This window comes from Chanodichthys erythropterus, chromosome 5 (genome assembly GCF_024489055.1).
Source record: "Chanodichthys erythropterus isolate Z2021 chromosome 5, ASM2448905v1, whole genome shotgun sequence".
Classification (NCBI taxonomy): domain Eukaryota; kingdom Metazoa; phylum Chordata; class Actinopteri; order Cypriniformes; family Xenocyprididae; genus Chanodichthys; species Chanodichthys erythropterus.
The window spans coordinates 320,501-339,882 of NC_090225.1; the positions used below are offsets into that span (position 1 = coordinate 320,501).

Here is a 19,382-nt window from a genome sequence, read left to right on the forward strand (position 1 = left end):
AATAGCGAATTTATTCTTTATTTTTTCCCCAACAATGCTTTCAGGAAAGCGTTTCCAGTGTCCAGTTTACCCCATAGACCTGGTGATAGCCTTGGACATGTCTATAGGTGTATCTTCTGATGTGTTCGAGCGGATGCGTTCTGCTGCACTCTCCTTACTGGAAGACATTTCCATTGCTGAGACAAATTGTCCATGGGGAGCTCAGGTGTCTGTGATCACCTACAATAGCGAGTCCAGGAACCTGATCCGCTTCGCCGACCACCATAAGAAGAAGACCCTTCTGGAAGCTCTAAGATCAATCGCTAAAGAGAGAACCACGAAAAACAGGGACATAGGACAAGCCATGCTCTTCGTGGCACGGAACATCTTCAAACGAGTCAGAAAGGGCAGACTTATGAGGAAGGTGGCTGTGTTCATCACAAACGGGCCGACGAATGATGAATCAAGACTCGCCACAGCAATGCTGGAGTTCAAGGCGGCAGACATTGGCCTCGGAGTAATCGCTTTACGACCTGCTGATGATGTGAGCCGAGCAATGCAGGTAGATATGAAAACCATCGGATTTGAATATGCCAATATATTTAGTGACTGTGAAGACAAACAAAGAACATCAATAAATGAGCTCAAATATAAAATAATCTAATAAATGAACATATAAGATCCAGAATGTTAAATTCTGTGGATGTTTGAAATCCATAGTAAAATGTGGAACTTTCTGCTATTTTCTGTTCCTCTTAGATTCCCATAGAATTTGAATGCCCTTCATTTACATATTCTATACATCCACATGCAAGTTTGTTTATTGGGTCACTGGGAAAGAAAAGCATGAACTATATCTGTGTACAGTAGTTATTAATTCACCTCAAATGTTTGTCTCAGGTTGACGACACGAGAAGCTACATTATTGTTGATGGCAGAGAAGTGAATCGCATTAAAAAGTGCCTCATTTGTTTTGGTAAGCTCCAGTGCAGACGCATACACTACTGTTCAGTGTCACATGATCCTTCAGAAACCATTCTAATATGATGATTTAATTTTTTTTTCTTTTTGTTTTTTTTAGTATTCTTTGATAAATAGAAAGTTCAAAACAGCAGCATTTGTTTGAAATAATTAAAAAAATTATTATTTTGTCCAATATTTCTGTGCATTATTTATGTGTATGCTTACTAGAGTGTCGTGCCATTATCTTCCCAATGAGGAGCTGGTTTTGTGTGATGCTCAGAGTTGCTGCCTATGTAGAGTGATCCAGATCAGTCATTTATGAGGTTCTGCTTCAGTTAGGCTGCAGTCTTACAAGGCATCTGCTTATATAGGCAGGTTTTGTAACATGGATGTCTTTGATTACTGTGTTTATTCTCCTCCAGATCGCTGTAACCCAGACCCAGAATGTGGTATAATTCTGCAGCCGCAACCTCTACAGATGGACTTGGACCTGTCTTTGCTGCTGGATGGGTCTAATAACCTGAACACTCAAGAGTATTCAGATGCGAAGGAGCTTCTTCTGTCTCTGTTGGACCGGATCGGCGTGAGCAACGAGCCAAGCAGAGCGGACGGGAAAACCAGATTGGCCGTCTACCAGCAGAGCTCCGTTTACGGCTCCTCTTACATCAACGAGGAGTTCAGCTTCACCAAGTTTAAAGATCGCAGTATCATGAAGCGGCATATTACTAGTACAGTGAAGCAAGTGGGCGGGACATCCCATCCTGAGTTTGCTTTGGAGTGGCTGATTACTAACATTATCCTTAAAGCACAAAGACCACGAAGCAAACGGATGGTTGTGGCTGTTTTTGGTGAAAACTCTGAGCACAGCAAAGCTCAGCTGGATTATTTGTCTAGATTATGTAAGTGTCAGAATGTTGTTATGTTTGTCCTCATGGCGGGACACAGATTCGACTGGACCCGGATGCAGGAGCTCACCAACTCTCCTCTGGAGCAACACCTGGTATTCCTGGATGACAGAGAGTACGCCACACGCTTTGTTTACGCCTTCCTGCAGATGTTCCACAGTAAGGAGTATTCATGTTAGACCGGTGTGATAGAACTGCTTACTAACCTGGTCTGTGTTTCCCTAAAGCATTGAAAAAGCCTAAGATGTTTGTCAAGTCAAGTCAGTCAAGTCAAATTTATTTATATAGCGCTTTTACAATTGGTAATTGTTTCAAAGCAGCTTTACATATTAGAAGCACAGAAAAAAGGGAAGTGGTTAAAAATAAACTGTACAAGCAATCGTGGTAATATGTAACATATACAAGATGGTGCTACATTAAGCCAATGTCGGCTGACTCCCAGGGGTGGAAAAAACCCCTAGGAGAAAAACCCAGCGTGCTAGCACTGGGAAAAAAGTCCTAGGAGGGAAAAAACCCCTTGGAAGATATATATAATATATGTAAATGTATATGGAGATCAAAATCTGAATTATACATTTTTATTATAGAGATTAAAAATAGATTATATATAAATATATGTAAGCGGATACGGGGATTAAAAATCTGAATTATAGATGCAGCCAGAATTGGATCTTTAGGCCCATTGTCTCCTGGGCTACGTTGTAGTCAGGTCCAGACGCAGGTTCTCCATCTGATCTGGATACGGCCTGGATCCAGCACCCGGCAAACCTCAGGATAAGCAGAGAGACAGATATTAGCGTAGATGCCATTCTTATTCTGATGTACAGGTATATCTAGTGTTATAGGAAATGTTCTCGGTTCCGGCCGACCTAATTATTGCAGCGTAACAATCTTTTAACGGATTTGAAAAATGTTAATGTATTGATAATGTGTTATGTGTATGCAAGAGCAAAGAGATGTGTTTTTAGTCTAGATTTAAACTGACAGAGTGTGTCTGCTTCCCGAACAATGATAGGAAGATTGTTCCAGAGTTTAGGTGCTAAATAGGAAAAGGATCTGCCGCCTTCAGTTGATTTTGATATTCTGGGTATTATCAACTGGCCTAAATTCTGAGATCGCAATAAACGTGAAGGACTATAATGCATTAAGAGCTCACTTAGGTACTGGGGAGCTAAACCATTTAGAGCTTTATAAGTAAGTAGCAAGATTTTAAAATCTATACGATGTTTAATAGGGAGCCAATGTAATGTTGACAGAACTGGACTAATATGGTCATACTTTCTGGTTCTAGTAAGAACTCGAGCTGCCGCATTTTGGACCAGCTGTAGTTTGTTTAAAAGCCGAGCAGAACAACCACCCAGTAGAGCGTTACAATAATCTAGTCTTGAGGTCATGAATGCATGAACCAACTGTTCCGCATTTGTCATTGAGAGCATATGTCGTAATTTAGATATATTTTTTAGATGGAAGAAGGCGGTTTTACAGATACTAGAAACATGACTTTCAAATGAAAGATTGGTATCAAAGAGCACACCCAGGTTCCTAACTGAGAACGAAGGTTTAATGGAGCACCCGTCAAGTGTTAGAGAGTATTCAAGGTTTTTTCGTGAGGAAGTTTTTGGTCCAAAGATTAGGAAATCAGTTTTTTCTGAATTTAATAATAAGAAATTTCTTGTCATCCAGTTTTTAATGTCAGCTATGCATTCTGTTAGTTTTGTGTATTTGTAGGTTTCGTCAGGGCGCGAAGAAATATAGAGCTGAGTATCGTCAGCGTAGCAGTGAAAACTAACACCATGCTTCCTAATTATCTCTCCTAAGGGCAGCATGTACAGAGTGAAAAGCAACGGTCCTAATACTGAGCCTTGTGGTACTCCATATTTAACCTGTGATCGATACGACATCTCTTCATTAACTACCACAGACTGATAACGGTCAGATAAGTATGATTTGAACCATGCCAAAGCAATTCCACTAATGCCAATATAGTTTTCAAGTCTTTTTAAAAGAATGTTATGATCGATAGTGTCAAAAGCAGCACTGAGATCTAATAACACTAATAGAGAAATACAGCCACGATCGGATGATAGGAGTAGATCGTTTGTAACTCTAACGAGAGCAGTCTCAGTACTATGGTTTGGTCTAAATCCTGACTGGAAATCCTCACAGATTCCATTTCTTTCTAAAAAGGAACACAGTTGTGTTGAAACTGCCTTTTCTAGTATCTTTGACAGAAAAGGTAGATTCGAGATTGGCCTGTAATTTACTAAATCTCTCGGATCTAGTTGAGGTTTTTTAATAAGAGGTTTGATAATAGCCTGCTTAAAGGTTTTTGGCACGTGTCCTAGTGTTAAAGATGAATTAATTATATCAAGAAGTGGACCTACAACCTCTGGAAGCATTTCTTTCAGTAGTTTAGTCGGCATTGGGTCTAACATACATGTCGTTGATTTTGATGATTTGATAAGTTTAGATAATTCTTCCTCTCCTATAGCGGCGAATGATTCTAGTTTTACCTCAGGGACACTATAGTGCACTGTCTGAAGAGAAACTGTAGACGGTTGCATGTTTATAATTTTCTCTCTAATATTATCAATCTTGCAAGTAAAGAAGTTCATAAAGTCATTACTGCTGTGCTCTATGGAAACGTCAGCAGTTGAATCTCTGTTTCTAGTCAATTTAGCCACTGTGTCAAATAAATACCTAGGATTATGTTTGTTTTCTATTAAGAGATTTGAAAAATAAGTAGATCTAGCATTTCTTATGGCTGTTCTGTACTCAATCATTTTTTCTTTCCACGAAAGGCGAAAAACTTCTAGTTTTGTTTTCTTCCAACTACGTTCAGCTTTTCTAACAGCTCGTTTTAGAGCCCGAGTGTGCTCATCATACCATGGCGTTGGATTAGTTTCCTTAATCTTCTTTAGACGTAAAGGAGCGACTGCATCTAATGTGCTGGAAAAGAGAGAGCCAATAGTTTCTGTTGCAGCATCGAGTTCTTCTAAGTTGTCAGGTATACTAAGGCGATGAAACTGCTCGGGGAGATTATTTATAAAGCAATCTTTAGTGGTAGACGTGATTGTTCTACAATATTTATGGCTGGGTGGTGGTTTTGTAGCCTTGGCTAATTGTATTATACACAAGACTAAATAATGATCTGATATATCATCGCTCTGCTGTAGAATTTCAACAGCATCAATTTCAATTCCATGCGACAGTATTAGATCTAGGGTATGATTACGACAATGAGTGGGTCCTGACACATGTTGTCTAACTCCAATAGAGTTTAAAATGTCTGCAAATGCCAATCCAAATGCGTCTTTATTATTATCTACATGGATATTAAAATCACCCACAACAAGGACTTTATCCGCAGCCAGTACTAACTCTGATAGAAACTCAGCAAATTCTTTGATAAAGTCAGTATGGTGCCCTGGTGGCCTGTATACAGTAGCCAGCACAAATGTCAACTTACATAATGTTACATAAAGCACCATCACTTCAAAGGAATTATATTTGAAATTCTTTTGAATGATTCTGAATATATTACTATAAATTACAGCAACACCTCCCCCTTTGCCTTTCTGTCGAGGATTGTGTCGATAATCATAACCTTGAGGACTAGATTCATTTAAAGTAATGTAATCGTCTGGTTTTAGCCAGGTTTCTGTCAAACACAGCAAGTCTAGTTTATTGTCTGTGATAATTTCATTTACAATAAGTGCTTTTGAAGAAATAGATCTAATATTCAGTAACCCAAGCTTTATCATTTGTTTATCTGATTTATCTGTGATTTTCATTTTTTGAACATCAATTAAATTTTTACCCTTAAAAGGTTTCGGAAGTTTTTTGTATTTACTAGTTCGAGGTACAGACACAGTCTCTATGTGATAATATCTAGGTGAAAGTGTTTCTATGTGCTGTGAATTATCTGAGTTCTGTGACGTGAGGCGGCTAGCAGACGGTCGGTTTAGCCAGTTTGTCTGCGTCCTGATCTGGGCCCTGGTTTGTCATGTTTCAGCTCTAAGACTATTTGCCAAATTTCTAGAGAGAAGAGCAGCACCATCCCGGGAGGGATGAATACCATCTCTTTTCAACAGATCAGGTCTGCCCCAAAAGCTTTTCCAATTGTCTATGAAACCTATATTATTCTGCGCACACCACTTAGACAGCCAGCCATTGAGTGATGATAACCTGCTAACTATCTCATCACTCCGACGAACAGGAAGAGGGCCAGAACAAATTACTTCTGCTGACATTGAATTTGCGAGTTTACACACCTCTTTAATGTTAATTTTAGTGATCTCCGACTGGCGAAGTCGAACATCATTTGTGCCGATGTGGATAATGATTTTAGAATATTTACGTTTAGCATTAGCCAGCACTTTTAAATTTGCTTTGATGTCAGGTGCTCTGGCCCCCGGCAAACATGTGACTATGGTGGCTGGTGTCTGTATTTTCACGTTCCGTGTAATAGAATCGCCAATTACTAGGGCACTTTCAACAGGATTCTCAGTGGGTGCGTCACTGAGTGGGGAGAACCTGTTTGATGTTCTAATCGGAACGGAAGAGTGGTGCTTGTTCTTGCCATTATGCCGCCTCACAGTCACCCAGTTAGCCTGCTGCGTGGCTTCTACAACCAGAACCGAATGTGCAGTGTTTACTAGGCTAGTCGCATCCAAAGCAGTATCTAAGGCCCTTTCATTCTCACTATCCTCAATTAAAGTTTGGATGCGTGTCTCTAATTCTGAGATTCTCTCTGTCAGCCTGACAATATCCCTGCATTTATCACATGTGTAAGTCTCACTGCTGACAGAAAGAGCTAAGCTGTACATGTTGCATTTACTACACATGATAATTGTCTGACATGACTGACCGTGTGTTTGATGAACGCCGTCCGAAAAACTGCATCGCACACGGGACTCGCTGGCTGGATGTCTCGGTCGCTTGCCGGTGCCTGGGGCGAGGGTGATGTGCGGGACGCTGTACCTCGCGGTGGATCGATGAATGCCGGGCAGCAACGTCTCCACAGCTTCCCGATCTGGCGAGGACAGATCAGAATAACATACATCGGATAAATCCGCCATTCAATCGACAAGGAAGGTTGGTTTAGAGGTAGACGGTAGCTAGCAGGCTATGGCTAACACTAGGTGATTACGCTGGTGGATTGCTAGTAATAAATCGTTCCGTTTAGTAATACTATGCAATAGGTTAAGTAATCTATTGAAAAATAAGAAAGTTATATTATGTGAATAGGAATAAAGAGAAGGATTTAGGATAAACTCCACGAAGCTCAGAGCGTAGATCAGACAGCTGGCAGGCAGCAGCGTTGAGCAGCGTTGAACCCTGCTCAACCCTGCTCAACCCTGTTTGTAGAACAATTGCCACCAATGCTTACGATGCTTTTGGTTTGCTTAGTTGGGGACACTTGACATTTGACTTGACAGAGCCACACCTGTCGCCATACCTCCTGTCACTCACTCAGTACAGAGCCACGCCTCCTGTCACATTTGACTTGTCATTTGATATTCAACAGTATTCTTGACATTTATTCAACAGTACTTTGATCTGCCTGCATTGACACTATTCTTTAAGAGCTGCTGTGCAGCCAAAATAATGTACCAGTTATCACTGTAAAGCTGCTTTGACACAATTTGCATTGTATAAAGCGCTATATAAGTAAAGATGACTTGACTTGATTTTTGGGAAACACAGCCCTGGTCTGGTGTGTAAACTTGCGTACTCTTTTAGCATTTTCTGTGAAAAATATATGAAAATCTCTCTAAACAAAAAATTTAGTTAACGTTTAATTTATTTCAAGTAATGAAAATGTTTTTTTATGATTTTAGTTTTAGTTAAACAACTGCTGTTGTTTTGTAGGAGGAATCTTGCCCCGGTCACTGATAGATACCCGTGATTGCCGTGGTTTTGTGCCGAGGCCTGTGGGATTTGGACAAGGATCCAGAGAGAGGTGAATCTTTGAACATAAACTCAAAAGCAGCATCAGTGTTATGTAGGCTGAACTCAAAAGCAAAGGACAGCTGGATCCAAATGCAGTGAGTTTAATAATAAAATAAACATAATAAATCCACCACAGTGAACAGAATGAGTGCACCAATCCATGTAGGACAAGACTGGACAAGGAACACAAGAAACACTGGGGTTTAAATACACAAGGGGTAATTGGCCACACCTGGGAACAATCAAAGAACTAATCAACTAGAAAAAGGACTACAAAGCATGGCACAGAACAGGAAATAACATAAAAGTCCACTCAAGCTCAGAGGAACACAGGCTGGGATCGTGACAAGCAGAAGCATTTTCTTAGCATGTGTTTGTGTAAATGCTGTAGATGGCTGTAGCTCTGGGCTCAATAATCCAGAGGCTGTGGGTAGTGATGGGCAAATGAAGCCTCATGAAGCACCGAGGCTTTCCCCTCATTGTTCCAGGAAAAGATTCAAAGCTTCAAGATTGTCGAAAACAGTGCCATCTTGTGTTTAGTAAAAAAATCAAAGCAGCCAAAAACACGTGAAAGAAGCGAGACAGCAGCCACCACACATTCTGTAGATAGTCACATCACTAGTTGTAGGTTTGAACCCTGCTTAGGGTGGTCTAAATATTTTATTTTTGAGTCTGTCTTTGCATTGTCAAAAGTGTAGGCTGTGCTTGCCTTGGCCCCGTCCGTAGCCACTTGCTTCTTTATTTACCTGAATAATCACAATAGCAAGGTGTGAAAGTATTTCTATGAATAAAACAAGAAAACATAAGAATTAACTCCAGAGATATTATTGTCGATGCAATAAACCTTTGCTACACTGGGCTGTTTTTTCTTTTTTTCTTTTTTTTCTTGTAAGTTGAAATACAAACAGATGTTGGAATGTTGGACACTAATTAGATTTACAAGACACAGTCTGTGCTTTTTAATGAAATCAATCCTTCTGAATGTGTTTCAGAGATATTCTGCAGACGTATGCGGCCATCGAAGGGTCCACTGTCACAACAGAAGAACCTCTGGAGGAATATGATGTTTATGATGAACAAAACGCAGAACCAACTGCTGAAGCTTATCAACTTCAGTTCACTGAACATTTTACAGAAGATCCCACCAAGCATCCAAAGACTAAAGGTGCTGAATCTCATATAACTGCTCTTCTTTTGAAATTGTGTGTATCTTTGAAGTTGTGTATATCTCTGGCACAGTAGTGTGCATGTATCCTCACTCACATTAAAAATGCACAAGCTGTTTCTCTGACATAGTTCAGTATTCAGTGCCATAGGGAATCAGTGGAGTGTACTGTTTGTTTCCAGCAGCACGGTGTTTCCTTGAGAGAGATTCTGGCCGTGTGTGTGCATCGTATGTGTCCAGATGGTACTACAGCCAGCAGACTAAGAAATGCATGCAGTTTTGGTACGGTGGTTGTGACGGAAATGAAAACCGATTCTTGACAGAGGAAGAGTGCTTTAGGGAGTGTGGGTCCTCGGGTAAATTCACCACAACTTTTATTATTACTTTTGAATGTGTAAATATACATGTATATATACTATATATGAATATATAAATATTTCATGTGTTAACTAATATATTAAGGGCCCTATCTTGCACCCAGCGCAATTGACTTTGTACACCGACGCATGTGTCATTCCTAATTTGCACCCGCACAAAGCGCGCTTTTCCCTCCACAGAAGCACGTCGCTAAACTAGTGAATGAACTTGCGCTCCCTGGGCGGTTCAGCGCAAAAAAGGAGGCGTGTTCCGGCGCAAACAATCCCTGGTGCTATTTTGCTGTTCCATTAAACAATTGCGCCACTGACCAGAAAAAACCTAGTCTAAAGTCAATGGCGCAATATTTTTTTGTTAGAGCGCGTTGGTAGAAACTGCACCTCTGGGCGCGTCCACAGTGCGCGTTGACTTTGCTTATTACACACAGGGATGCGCATCACACAAACATGCCAAACATTAAAAACAAAAGGATTATAGTGTAAAAGAATATTATTGTGTAGGCTACATAAATATAAAAATGTAATGATGAATAGTCATTGCGTGTATTAGAATTAGGCTACCTATTTTCAGTTCAGCCTGCTATTACAAATAATGATGAACGAAATTGGCTAATTAATTGGACAATACACACACACATATATATTAACCGACTCATCGCGCAGAGCTATTTGAAAGCCTGCATCCAACGCAGACGACTGAAAGATTGACTGGCCACTTAACAGGCAATTTCAGCTTTTCCGCCAACAAATTCCGTCATGTATATATCAATCCGCCATGGCGCGAGCGCATCTCGCTCTTAAAGGGAATGGTAGATGACACTCTGATTGGTTTATTTCACGTTACGCCCAAACCACACCTATGAATAATGAAGCTACTTCAGACCAACCCATTTTAGATTTGCGCCGGGCGCAAGAGCCATTTATCCCGCCGGGAAAATAGCAACAGCGCCGAGACCCGCCCACAAAGTTACTTGGGCTTCGCGCTTTGACACTTGCGTTTCAGATCGTTAAAATAGGGCCTTAACGCTTTAATACATATTGCATTAATACCTAAATTACATGTAGGGTTTTAAGCATTTATAATAATTTATTTCTAATATATAAATTATATGCTTTCTTTTATGTATCTGTACAGAGTTTTAAGATTCAAATTTCTCCCACATAATCTGAAAATCTTCGACAGGATGATCCCAGTATATTTGAGGGTAAAAGAGACATTCACTTGACAGATATGCCATAGACTACCACTGTTTTTATATCATTATAATGGTTATAACCCAAACCATAAAATAAAACATGTGGCATTTTTTAGAATAAAAAACATTGTTTGCTTTATGAATGTTTTATGAGGGTCATCCTTGATTCACTAAAACAATTATGCAAATAAAGTAACAAAATTGGTGCTGAACTCAATACGCATGCATCAGTGATGAAAGAATAACTCAAATACTCACGGCACAACTGTAGCACCCAGTTCAGTTAGACTGTGGGCTGTCTGTGAATAAGATGCACTAAAATACCACGTTAAAACTAAATTTTGTTTTGTTTTTGCCCAGATATTTGCCAGCTTGAGTATGACGCAGGAACTTGCTCAAACTTTGCAGTGAAATGGCACTTCAACGCCAGCAGTGGTGAATGCGCCCAGTTCTGGTATGGAGGCTGTGAAGGGAACAGCAACCGGTTCAACACGCAGAAGGACTGTGAGAATCGCTGTCTCAGGGGCAAACAAGTGTCTCCTAACATATCTAAACTGTGATATCTAATGAATTTCCAATGAATGCCAAATCCATTTATCTACATTTGGCAGCTTCTGTATTCATGACCATATTCCCATCATTAATTGTCAAATGGTCTTGAAGTTTGAACTAAATGTATTTGTACAGATGAGTTAATAAAGGCCTAAAGATTTAACAGCTGTTGTGAAGGACTTTAATTTGGAAAAGGAACAACTGTTTATTTGATTACAAGAGCAGAATTTGTTTAAAGGTGAAGAATGTAAGTTATGCATAATTAGCAAACCAAAAATAATTGTTTAGTTTCAATCACTTCAGTCATTGCTTGAATAAAGAAGCAGCCCCGCCCCAAACTCAGGCCATTGGCTGAGACAATGTTGTTGGACAGCTTAAATGAACAGATTGCAATTTGGTGCTATTAGTGGTGCAGAACAGGCATTCTTCACCTCTTTTAAGATTTTAGTTTTTTATCACATTTATAAAACCTGTATTTTAGAAAATTCCCATAGTTGGACTGACCATGCTTTTTTAAAGGCACATTGTCAAGACAGCTGTTAAGAGGAATAAAAATAATATGAAATTAAGAATCTGTTGTACATCTTTTTTTTTATTTTGTGAGTCACTTTTTGACAATCATAACCTAAGTAGTCTTTAATGCATGTTTCAGGCTATATGATGTTTAATAAGCACTAAACAACAAACTGTTTAACCCTTAGAGACCCAACATTTACATTGCATTCATTCAAGGTTTTATCAGTTCTTGCTTGGACTTGTAGTCCAAAACCCAAGTATTGATATAGATTTATTTTTCCTCCTAAAAAGGGTTTCTGTAAAGCCACTGGATATAAAAATAAATTGTTTACATTTTTAGGGGATGCTGGCCTATTTTTACAACACTAAACATTGGGAATTGAGAAAAAAACTTTAATAGGTAAAACATTATAGGACATCCAAAACAGTCAGTAACTGTTAATATGCATGCTGGGAAATGTCTCGGTTAAGTATGTATCCCTCGTTCCCTGAAGGAGGGAACGGAGACATCACGTCGGAACGTACTGATGAATTGGGCTCCCCCCTGCAGCATGGGTTTAAAGGCGGAAGTAGGAGCAACACACATTCAGGTTTTTCGCTGAGGAGCCGAGCCACTCCGCGGTGGTGCAGCAACTGTGGTGACGGGATGTGACATCTCCGTTCCCTCTTTCAAATTGACATATGTAACCGAGATGTTCCCTTTCAGTTGGAATTGGGATCCCTAACAAAGCGCCACTATTGCTGCCCCTTCCAGCGTCCCTAGTAAGCTGCCTGATCTGGAAGACAAGACAGGACTTACGCAGAGAGAGTCTATTACTGTTGTTCTGCTTGACCCATACAGTAAGACTATTGGATTGGAACACTGGGAAAGCATGCCCTTTCATGGGAAAAGGTACACTGGGGAATCCACATCCTGCCCGCAGGGAGGTATCATGGAGATTGCACATATGAACTGGGCATTAAGGGCAGTACAACTTATGGAATGTCTATGAGTTGGCTCTGGCCTAGTTAGGATGGAGTCAACACCAGCAGGGACGTCAGTCTCTCCAGTGTTTACTGGATACTTGAGGAGAGTACACGGGAAGACACTGGCTCTACACTGGCTCTTTCCCTTCTGCTGGCCTCCGTAACAGATGAAGAGCTGCTCTGAGGTCCTGAAGCTCTGCATATAGGCACAAAGTGTGAACGGGACAGAGCAAAGCTGGGGCTGGGTCGGCCTCCTGCAAGGGCAGTGCTTGCAGGTTCACCACCTGATCCCTGAAAGGCATGGTGGGGACCTTGGCCACATATCCAGGCATGATTCATTGACGGAAAATACTTACAGGTCCCTTATCCTCTTGATGGAAGCCAGCGCAGTTAAGAGCATTGTCTTTATTGACAGAATTTTCAGCTCCGCAGACGGCAGCAGTTTGAAGGGGCCTCTCTGCAATGCAGTAAGCACCAGAGAAAGATCTCAAGAGGGTACGGGGTAATCAGGTCATGCTTTCCCAGAGATTTACAATCTACAGGATTGTGATGTGTGGCAATCGCAGCAACATACACTTTTAGGGTGGAGAGAGACAGCCTTCGCTTCATGTTTGATGTACGCAACGGCCGCAGTGCTGTCCGTACGGACCAGTACGGGCTTGCCTCGTAGCAGCGTTTTGATGCGGCCCAGCGCAAGACGTACTGAAGGAAATTGATGTGCCAATGCAGATGGGGACCCATCCAAATACCAAGGCAAGGCAAGGTAATTGTATTTGTATAGCCCATTTCATACACAATGGTAATTCAAAGTGCTTTACATAAAGAAGAACCAACTACATAAGAATAAAAATAGAAAGCTTAAAAAATAAAAATAACAGTAAAAACAGAGAATACCACTATCTGGATGGAGGAGTTAGGAAGTTTCAGGGAGTTTTTTGTTGTCTGTCAGAGATCTAAATGGATCTTCCTCACGCTGGAGGGATAACTGTACTCAACTTTGTTGTCCGTCAGAGCGGATCTATACGGACAAATATTTATATTTGCCAGGTATCTGTGTGTTTAAACAGTACCCAAACACAGACAAATCTTCCTGGACTAACTCTATCCAGAGCTCCATCCAGGGAAAACTCTACTCAACTTTGCTGTCCGTCAGAGCAGATCTAAACGGATCTTCATCACACAGAGGGATAACTGTAAAAATATTTTTCAGGTAGCTGTGCATTTAAACAGTACCCTTACAGACAAATCTTCCTGGACTAACTCTGTCAGAGCTCCATCCAGGGATAACAAATGCTTACTTCCTAATTCTCCCAGCTCTTTCAACCAGACAGCAAGATTTAAAATGCATTAAAAGTCAGAAATAAAAAGATGATACATAAAAGATTGATATAAAATGCATTAAAAATTAAATAAAATCAAGAAAAAGAATTAAAAGAATAAAAAGATAATACGTATAAAATAAAGTGCAAACAGTTCGGACATAGCACAGTGCTGAGTCAGTAAATGCATAGCTAAAAATATATATTTTGATTCTGGATTTGAATGTAGCTACTGTTGGAGTACATCTGATCTCTTCTGGAAGCTGGTTCCAGTTGCGGCTGGCGTAACAGCTAAAAGCAGACTCTCCCTGCTTTGAGTGAACCCTTGGTATTTCTATGAGCATATCTGCAATGTATTGAGGTCCTAGGCCATTGAGTGATTTATAAACAAGCAACAGTACTTTAAAATCAATTGTAAATGCAACTGGAAGCAAGTGCAAGGACCTGAGGACTGGTGTGATGTGTTCATGTTTTCGGGTTCTGCTCAGAATCCTGGCAGCAGCGTTCTGTACGAGCTGCAGCTGTCTTATGGTCTTTTTGGGAAGACCAGTGAGGAGCCCATTACAATAATCCACCCGGCTGGTGATGAAAGCATGAACAAGTTTCTCTAAGTCTTGACTGGAGACAAAGCATCTAATTCTTGCAATATTTTCGAGATGATAATATGCTGATTTAGTTATTGTCTTTACATGGCTACTGAAACTCAAGTCTGAAGCTGCATTCCCGTTGTATGTGACACCCCAGCCGGTGGTGGAGGCATCCATGAAAACAACAGCATGCCTGGACACCTGTACTAGTAGAAGCCAACCTCTTCGTGGCTAAGTTGCTGTTGTTCCCAATTGCTTCCACTTTGTTATGATACCACTAGTAAGGAAATTTCACGAATGGACTTATTGTACAGGTGGAAACTATACGGAAACTACACGGTACCACGCTTGAATTCACTGAGCTCCTGAGAGCGACCCATTCTTTCACAAATGTTTGTAGAATCAGTCTGCGTGCCTAGTGCTTGATTTTATACAACTGTAGCCATGGAAGTGATTGGAACACCGGAATTCAATGATTTGGAGGACTGTGTCCCAATACTTTTTGCAATATAGAGTACTTTGGCTGCAGATGCCATATGCCCCAGGAGCCTCTAAAATGGTATCACTGGAGCCACAGTTCTGCCCTTGAGAGTTCAATTCCATACTAAGTAAAGAGATCCTCTGCATGGGAAGAGTTTGCTCTTTTCCCAGTTGACCCGAAGCCCCAGCTGGCTGAGGTGACTGAACACCATGTCCCTGTGTTCGCACAACTGCTCTCGCGACTGAGCCAGAATGAGCAGTCATCGAGGAAGTTGAGTGTTCTCTCATGGAAACAAGGGCCACCTCCATGACCTCTGTGAAGACGTGAGGCGACAGGGACAGCCCAAAGGGGAGGACTGTACTGGTATGCCCACCCCTCAAATGCAAAGCATAGGAATGGTCTGTGTCGAGGGAGAATCGAGACATAAAAGTAAGGGCATAGCGTTCTCGAACCGGGCCCTGCTGCCCGCTGGCGATAAAAGAGGGGGATGAGAATGTCCAGGCATAGCGTGACGCAACGTCATCCACACACCCTCTTGGGACCCAGATATAGGGGAAACTGCTCTTTTATAAAAAAAAGTTGTGTACAAAATGAAGAGGAAACAAAAGATTTTCTACCTGGCCCTCCTTCTGCCGGGGGAGGAAGTGATGCGGTCACCATCTCCTGAAGAGCTGTCCCCTCCATCTATGGGTCACCCGTCTCAGGGCCGCTTGGTATGGCGGAGGTCTGGATGGACAGCACCACCTTCCTGCGGCTAGCTCCCCACTGTTGCCTAGGTGGAGGCTGCTGCTGAGCTGTGCGGAAGCGGAAGTGGAAAAAGCTGCAGGGGGGTGCCCTCTGTGACGAGCAGGCAGAGCAGCGGGTCGCCGGGGCAGGATGTGTCTGATTACCTGTGTCTGCTTCTGGGCAGCCGAGAACTGCTGGCCAAATAAAGGTGCTGTCCAGGATCTTGTAACCTGCTCATGCACTTCCGGAAAGAATGGCACTGGGATAACAATCATCCAACCTCCAGGGCTTGGGACACAGAGGATGCTTGCAGTCTGTATAATTCATAAACACAACTTCATTCTTTATAAATCTCTCCAACAGTGTGTAATGTGAGCTTTAGCCACGGAGCACCATCAAACTCATTCAGAATCAAATGTAAACATCCAAATAAATACTATACTTATGCGATTAGACATGCTACATGACGAACACTTTGTAAAGATCCATTTTGAGGGTTATATTAGCTGTGTGAACTTTGTTTATGCAACGATAGAGTCGAGAGCTCGGGAGGGGGTGGAGAGCATGAGCAATTAAAGGGGCCGCAGCCCTGAATCGGCTCATTTCTAATTATGCCCCAAAATAGGCAGTTAAAAAATAATTTAAAAAAAAATCTATGGGGTATTTTGAGCTGAAACTTCACAGACACATTCAGGAGACACCTTAGACTTATATTACATCTTGTAAAAAAACGTTCGATGGCACCTTTAAGATATTGGAGTCTCGACTGTAACAACATGATAATCATCTTCCCATAGTGGATACATGACTCATCCACGAAAGCAACTTCAGCGTGATTGATGCCCAGACACATGAAGCAACGATCGTGACTGTCATCTGGCACCAGGAAATGACATCCAGAAACACGCGGGTGAAATGACATCTTTAGAAAGACGCAATGTTAACACCAGTGTTTTGCTCTTTTAGGGAAAATAAAGCACTCTGAAGTGCTGAAGCGCACAGGTGAAATGGCCGCTGCACAACTAGCAGGGAATAGTGCAATCTGTGGTGTGCTCAAAGCTCTTTTAGGCTGCAGCAGAAAATATGGTCTGGAATATCGTGACCACCGCCACACCAACACTGGAAGCAAAGGCTTCTTCCCATAGAGCACTTGCATATCACTCTTGTAATGATAGACAGAGCAGAATAGTTGAACTGCTTGGCTCTGAAGCGAAAAGCTGAATGTGTGTTGCTCCCACTTCCGCCTTTATACCCCTTTATACCCCTCATTTAGTTTACACTCAAAGGTGATAGGGCTCTCAGGCGATCCCAGTTCATCAGTATGGTCTGACGTGATGCCGAATGTGACCGACGGTGTCACGTTCACCGTCAGTTCCTGGACTCCATTTCCATTAATCCTCTCTGCCAGTCACATGCACACACTCCACACCAATCACCTGTCGCCACATACAGCTTAGTACATCATCTGGACTATAAAGGACTCACACCACCTGATCGCGAAGTCTTGTTTACCTCGTGTGCAATTCTAAGCGTTACCGTTCCTGCCTGTTTGCGATCCTCTGCTGCCTACCCGACCTGTGAGTGATATCTGCCTGTCCTGATCCTTGCCTGTATCCTGACTACGACTCTGCCTGTCCCTTGCTGTTCCTGTTTGTTCCTGTCTTGACCCTGCCTGTACGACCACGCACACTTTTAATAAAAGCTTTGCCTTTGGATCCCTGCCTGAGTCCCGCTTTGTTACAGACGGAAAGGGAACACAAATATTCCTGCCAAAACTAACACTCTTGATAGTCTGATCTGCTATTGCATGTAGTCTTAAACCATATTTAGTCATTATTGTATTGTTTCAGGGGGTATCTGAGGGTTTAGATGCATGCCAGAAGTGGACGCTGTCCCATGATAAAGCTGACGTGTGTTTTTTAGATGTTCAAATAAATTCTCCTATCCCAGTTTAATATGCAGAGACAGCTAAAATGATCCCATTTACAGCTAATAGGTTTGTGCAACCAATGGCAGTCAGTGGGAGTGCTCAGAAAACTTGTTTGAAAACTGTCATTAAGTTTGTCATTCCATATTCGGCTTTATGAGGTGTGACAGTAACAGCATAAAATACTTTTCAATTCCATGTATCAGATTTAATGACAATTAACTGGTTCAGGTTAGTGTGGTAAAAGCACACAGTAAAACTGAGAACATAGTACAGTGATTTCTGTCCGTTAAATCCCATAATGTTATCGACCACCATTGACAGTCCTGTCGGTTTAAGTGCAATCCTGGAGACCGGTCAGAATCCCCCGTGGTATTATTGCTGATGTGAAGCATGTTCAGCCCTTGTTTAGAGAGGAGGATAGTCTCCTTCTGAGACGACGTTGAGAATTTCCTTTAGAGAAACATCAGCACAAAACAGAAGTTCTCCGATTGGCAGTCCACAGAAAATGTTCTACAGCATTCATCACAGCAAAATTCTTTCTCACGCCATTTCAAATGACTGAAACCAAGACTGACATCATAATGAGAAAATGTAAAGTGGCCATTCACACAGAACGCGTATATTCCACTGCACAATTTTCCCATAGTTGTTCAATGCAAACGTGCTAGACGGACATCTCGTGCATGACACTGCATTCTGAAAATGCTTAACTTTTTAAAAACACATCTTTAGATTTTGCTGGGGTCTTTTATTACACTGATCTCCATCTTTCATTTTTAACAGCAGAAATGCGGTGTGGAATCGGCCCTTTAGAATGTTTAAATTACGTAGCCCTACTACAATACCTTTTATTAAAGAATAAACACTACATATAGCCTAAGGAAAATACACAACCAAACTAAAGTATGATATTTAGCGTTATAAGAGGTACTTTTTTGTCAATTCATCTTTTTCAGTACCGTGACAGTAGCTCAGCTGGTTTCAACAGTGTAGTTTTTCCAAAAACAAGTTATTTGTACAAGTAGCAAGGCAGTATAACAAAACCCCCATATTGGTTTTTATGTCATATTATATCACCCACTGAGGTGATAATCAATCACACTCTCCTAACACATTTAGTAACTTCATTTAGTGAATTATTTCAGATAAAAAAAACAACTCACTCGTTTGAGTCCCTGCATCTGCATGGCATTTTAAGTGCTTCTTTAATGGTGAAATATTTTGTTAAATGTTACTAAAATTTTAACTTGGCCATATAAATGAGTGTATTCTAGTTTGTTGTTGTATTTAGTGTAAATTTATCATGTTTAATTAAGTCACTCTAATTGAGAGTGTTTATTCATTTAAATCCCCTTATTTTGTACCAGAACCAATACAGATCTGATTAAATTATTCATGTTAAGCTTAAAAAGCGCATATTTTTCAGAGTATAGCTTTGATGAATTTCACCTTTCTTAAATGACGCGTGGCTTAAAGAGTTTTAAGTATCTTCCCCAGCACTGCTGGTTTAGTAAAATATTCGTTTGTCAAGTATCTCTGCAGGTGTAAACAAGAACACAATCAATAGAAGTAAAAGTCGCTTCAGTATGCTGAAATGAGAGCTGTCAGTAAAATTATTTGACAATATTCTTTCATCTCTGTCAACTCTTTTGAACCAGTCCAAAATAAGCCACCTATTCTCTGTACGAACGCTTCTCTCACAGGGAGGGAACAAGCGTTTTGAATAAACAAGTTTAGGCGAAGAAGCGCTTGATGAAGCCTTGAAGGA

The 19,382-nt window shown here is 41.1% G+C and overlaps 1 protein-coding gene across 2 annotated transcripts; it reads left to right on the plus strand.

Annotated features, from left to right (window-relative positions):
- Positions 1-49: 49 nt before the first annotated feature.
- On the plus strand, positions 50-11,501 carry LOC137020282 (collagen alpha-6(VI) chain-like). Of its 2 annotated transcripts, none has more exons than XM_067385570.1 (7): positions 50-541; positions 880-955; positions 1,365-2,006; positions 7,722-7,812; positions 8,795-8,967; positions 9,150-9,323; positions 10,898-11,501. In XM_067385570.1, exons 1-7 carry the CDS (start codon positions 98-100, stop codon positions 11,095-11,097), a joined length of 1,800 nt encoding a protein of 599 aa, XP_067241671.1. In that variant the 5' UTR covers positions 50-97; the 3' UTR covers positions 11,098-11,501. The 2 variants fall into 2 exon arrangements, with proteins under 2 accessions (XP_067241671.1, XP_067241672.1); XM_067385571.1 differs by having other exon boundaries at positions 9,153-9,323.
- Positions 11,502-19,382: the final 7,881 nt, after the last annotated feature.

Coding starts and splice junctions, on each gene's coding strand:
- LOC137020282 (XM_067385570.1), top strand. CDS start 98: ATGTCTATAGGTGTATCTTCTGATGTGTTCGAGCGGATGCGTTCTGCT. Junction 8,968..9,149: donor CAAGCATCCAAAGACTAAAG/GTGCTGAATCTC, acceptor GTTTGTTTCCAG/CAGCACGGTGTTTCCTTGAG. Junction 9,324..10,897: donor TAGGGAGTGTGGGTCCTCGG/GTAAATTCACCA, acceptor GTTTTTGCCCAG/ATATTTGCCAGCTTGAGTAT.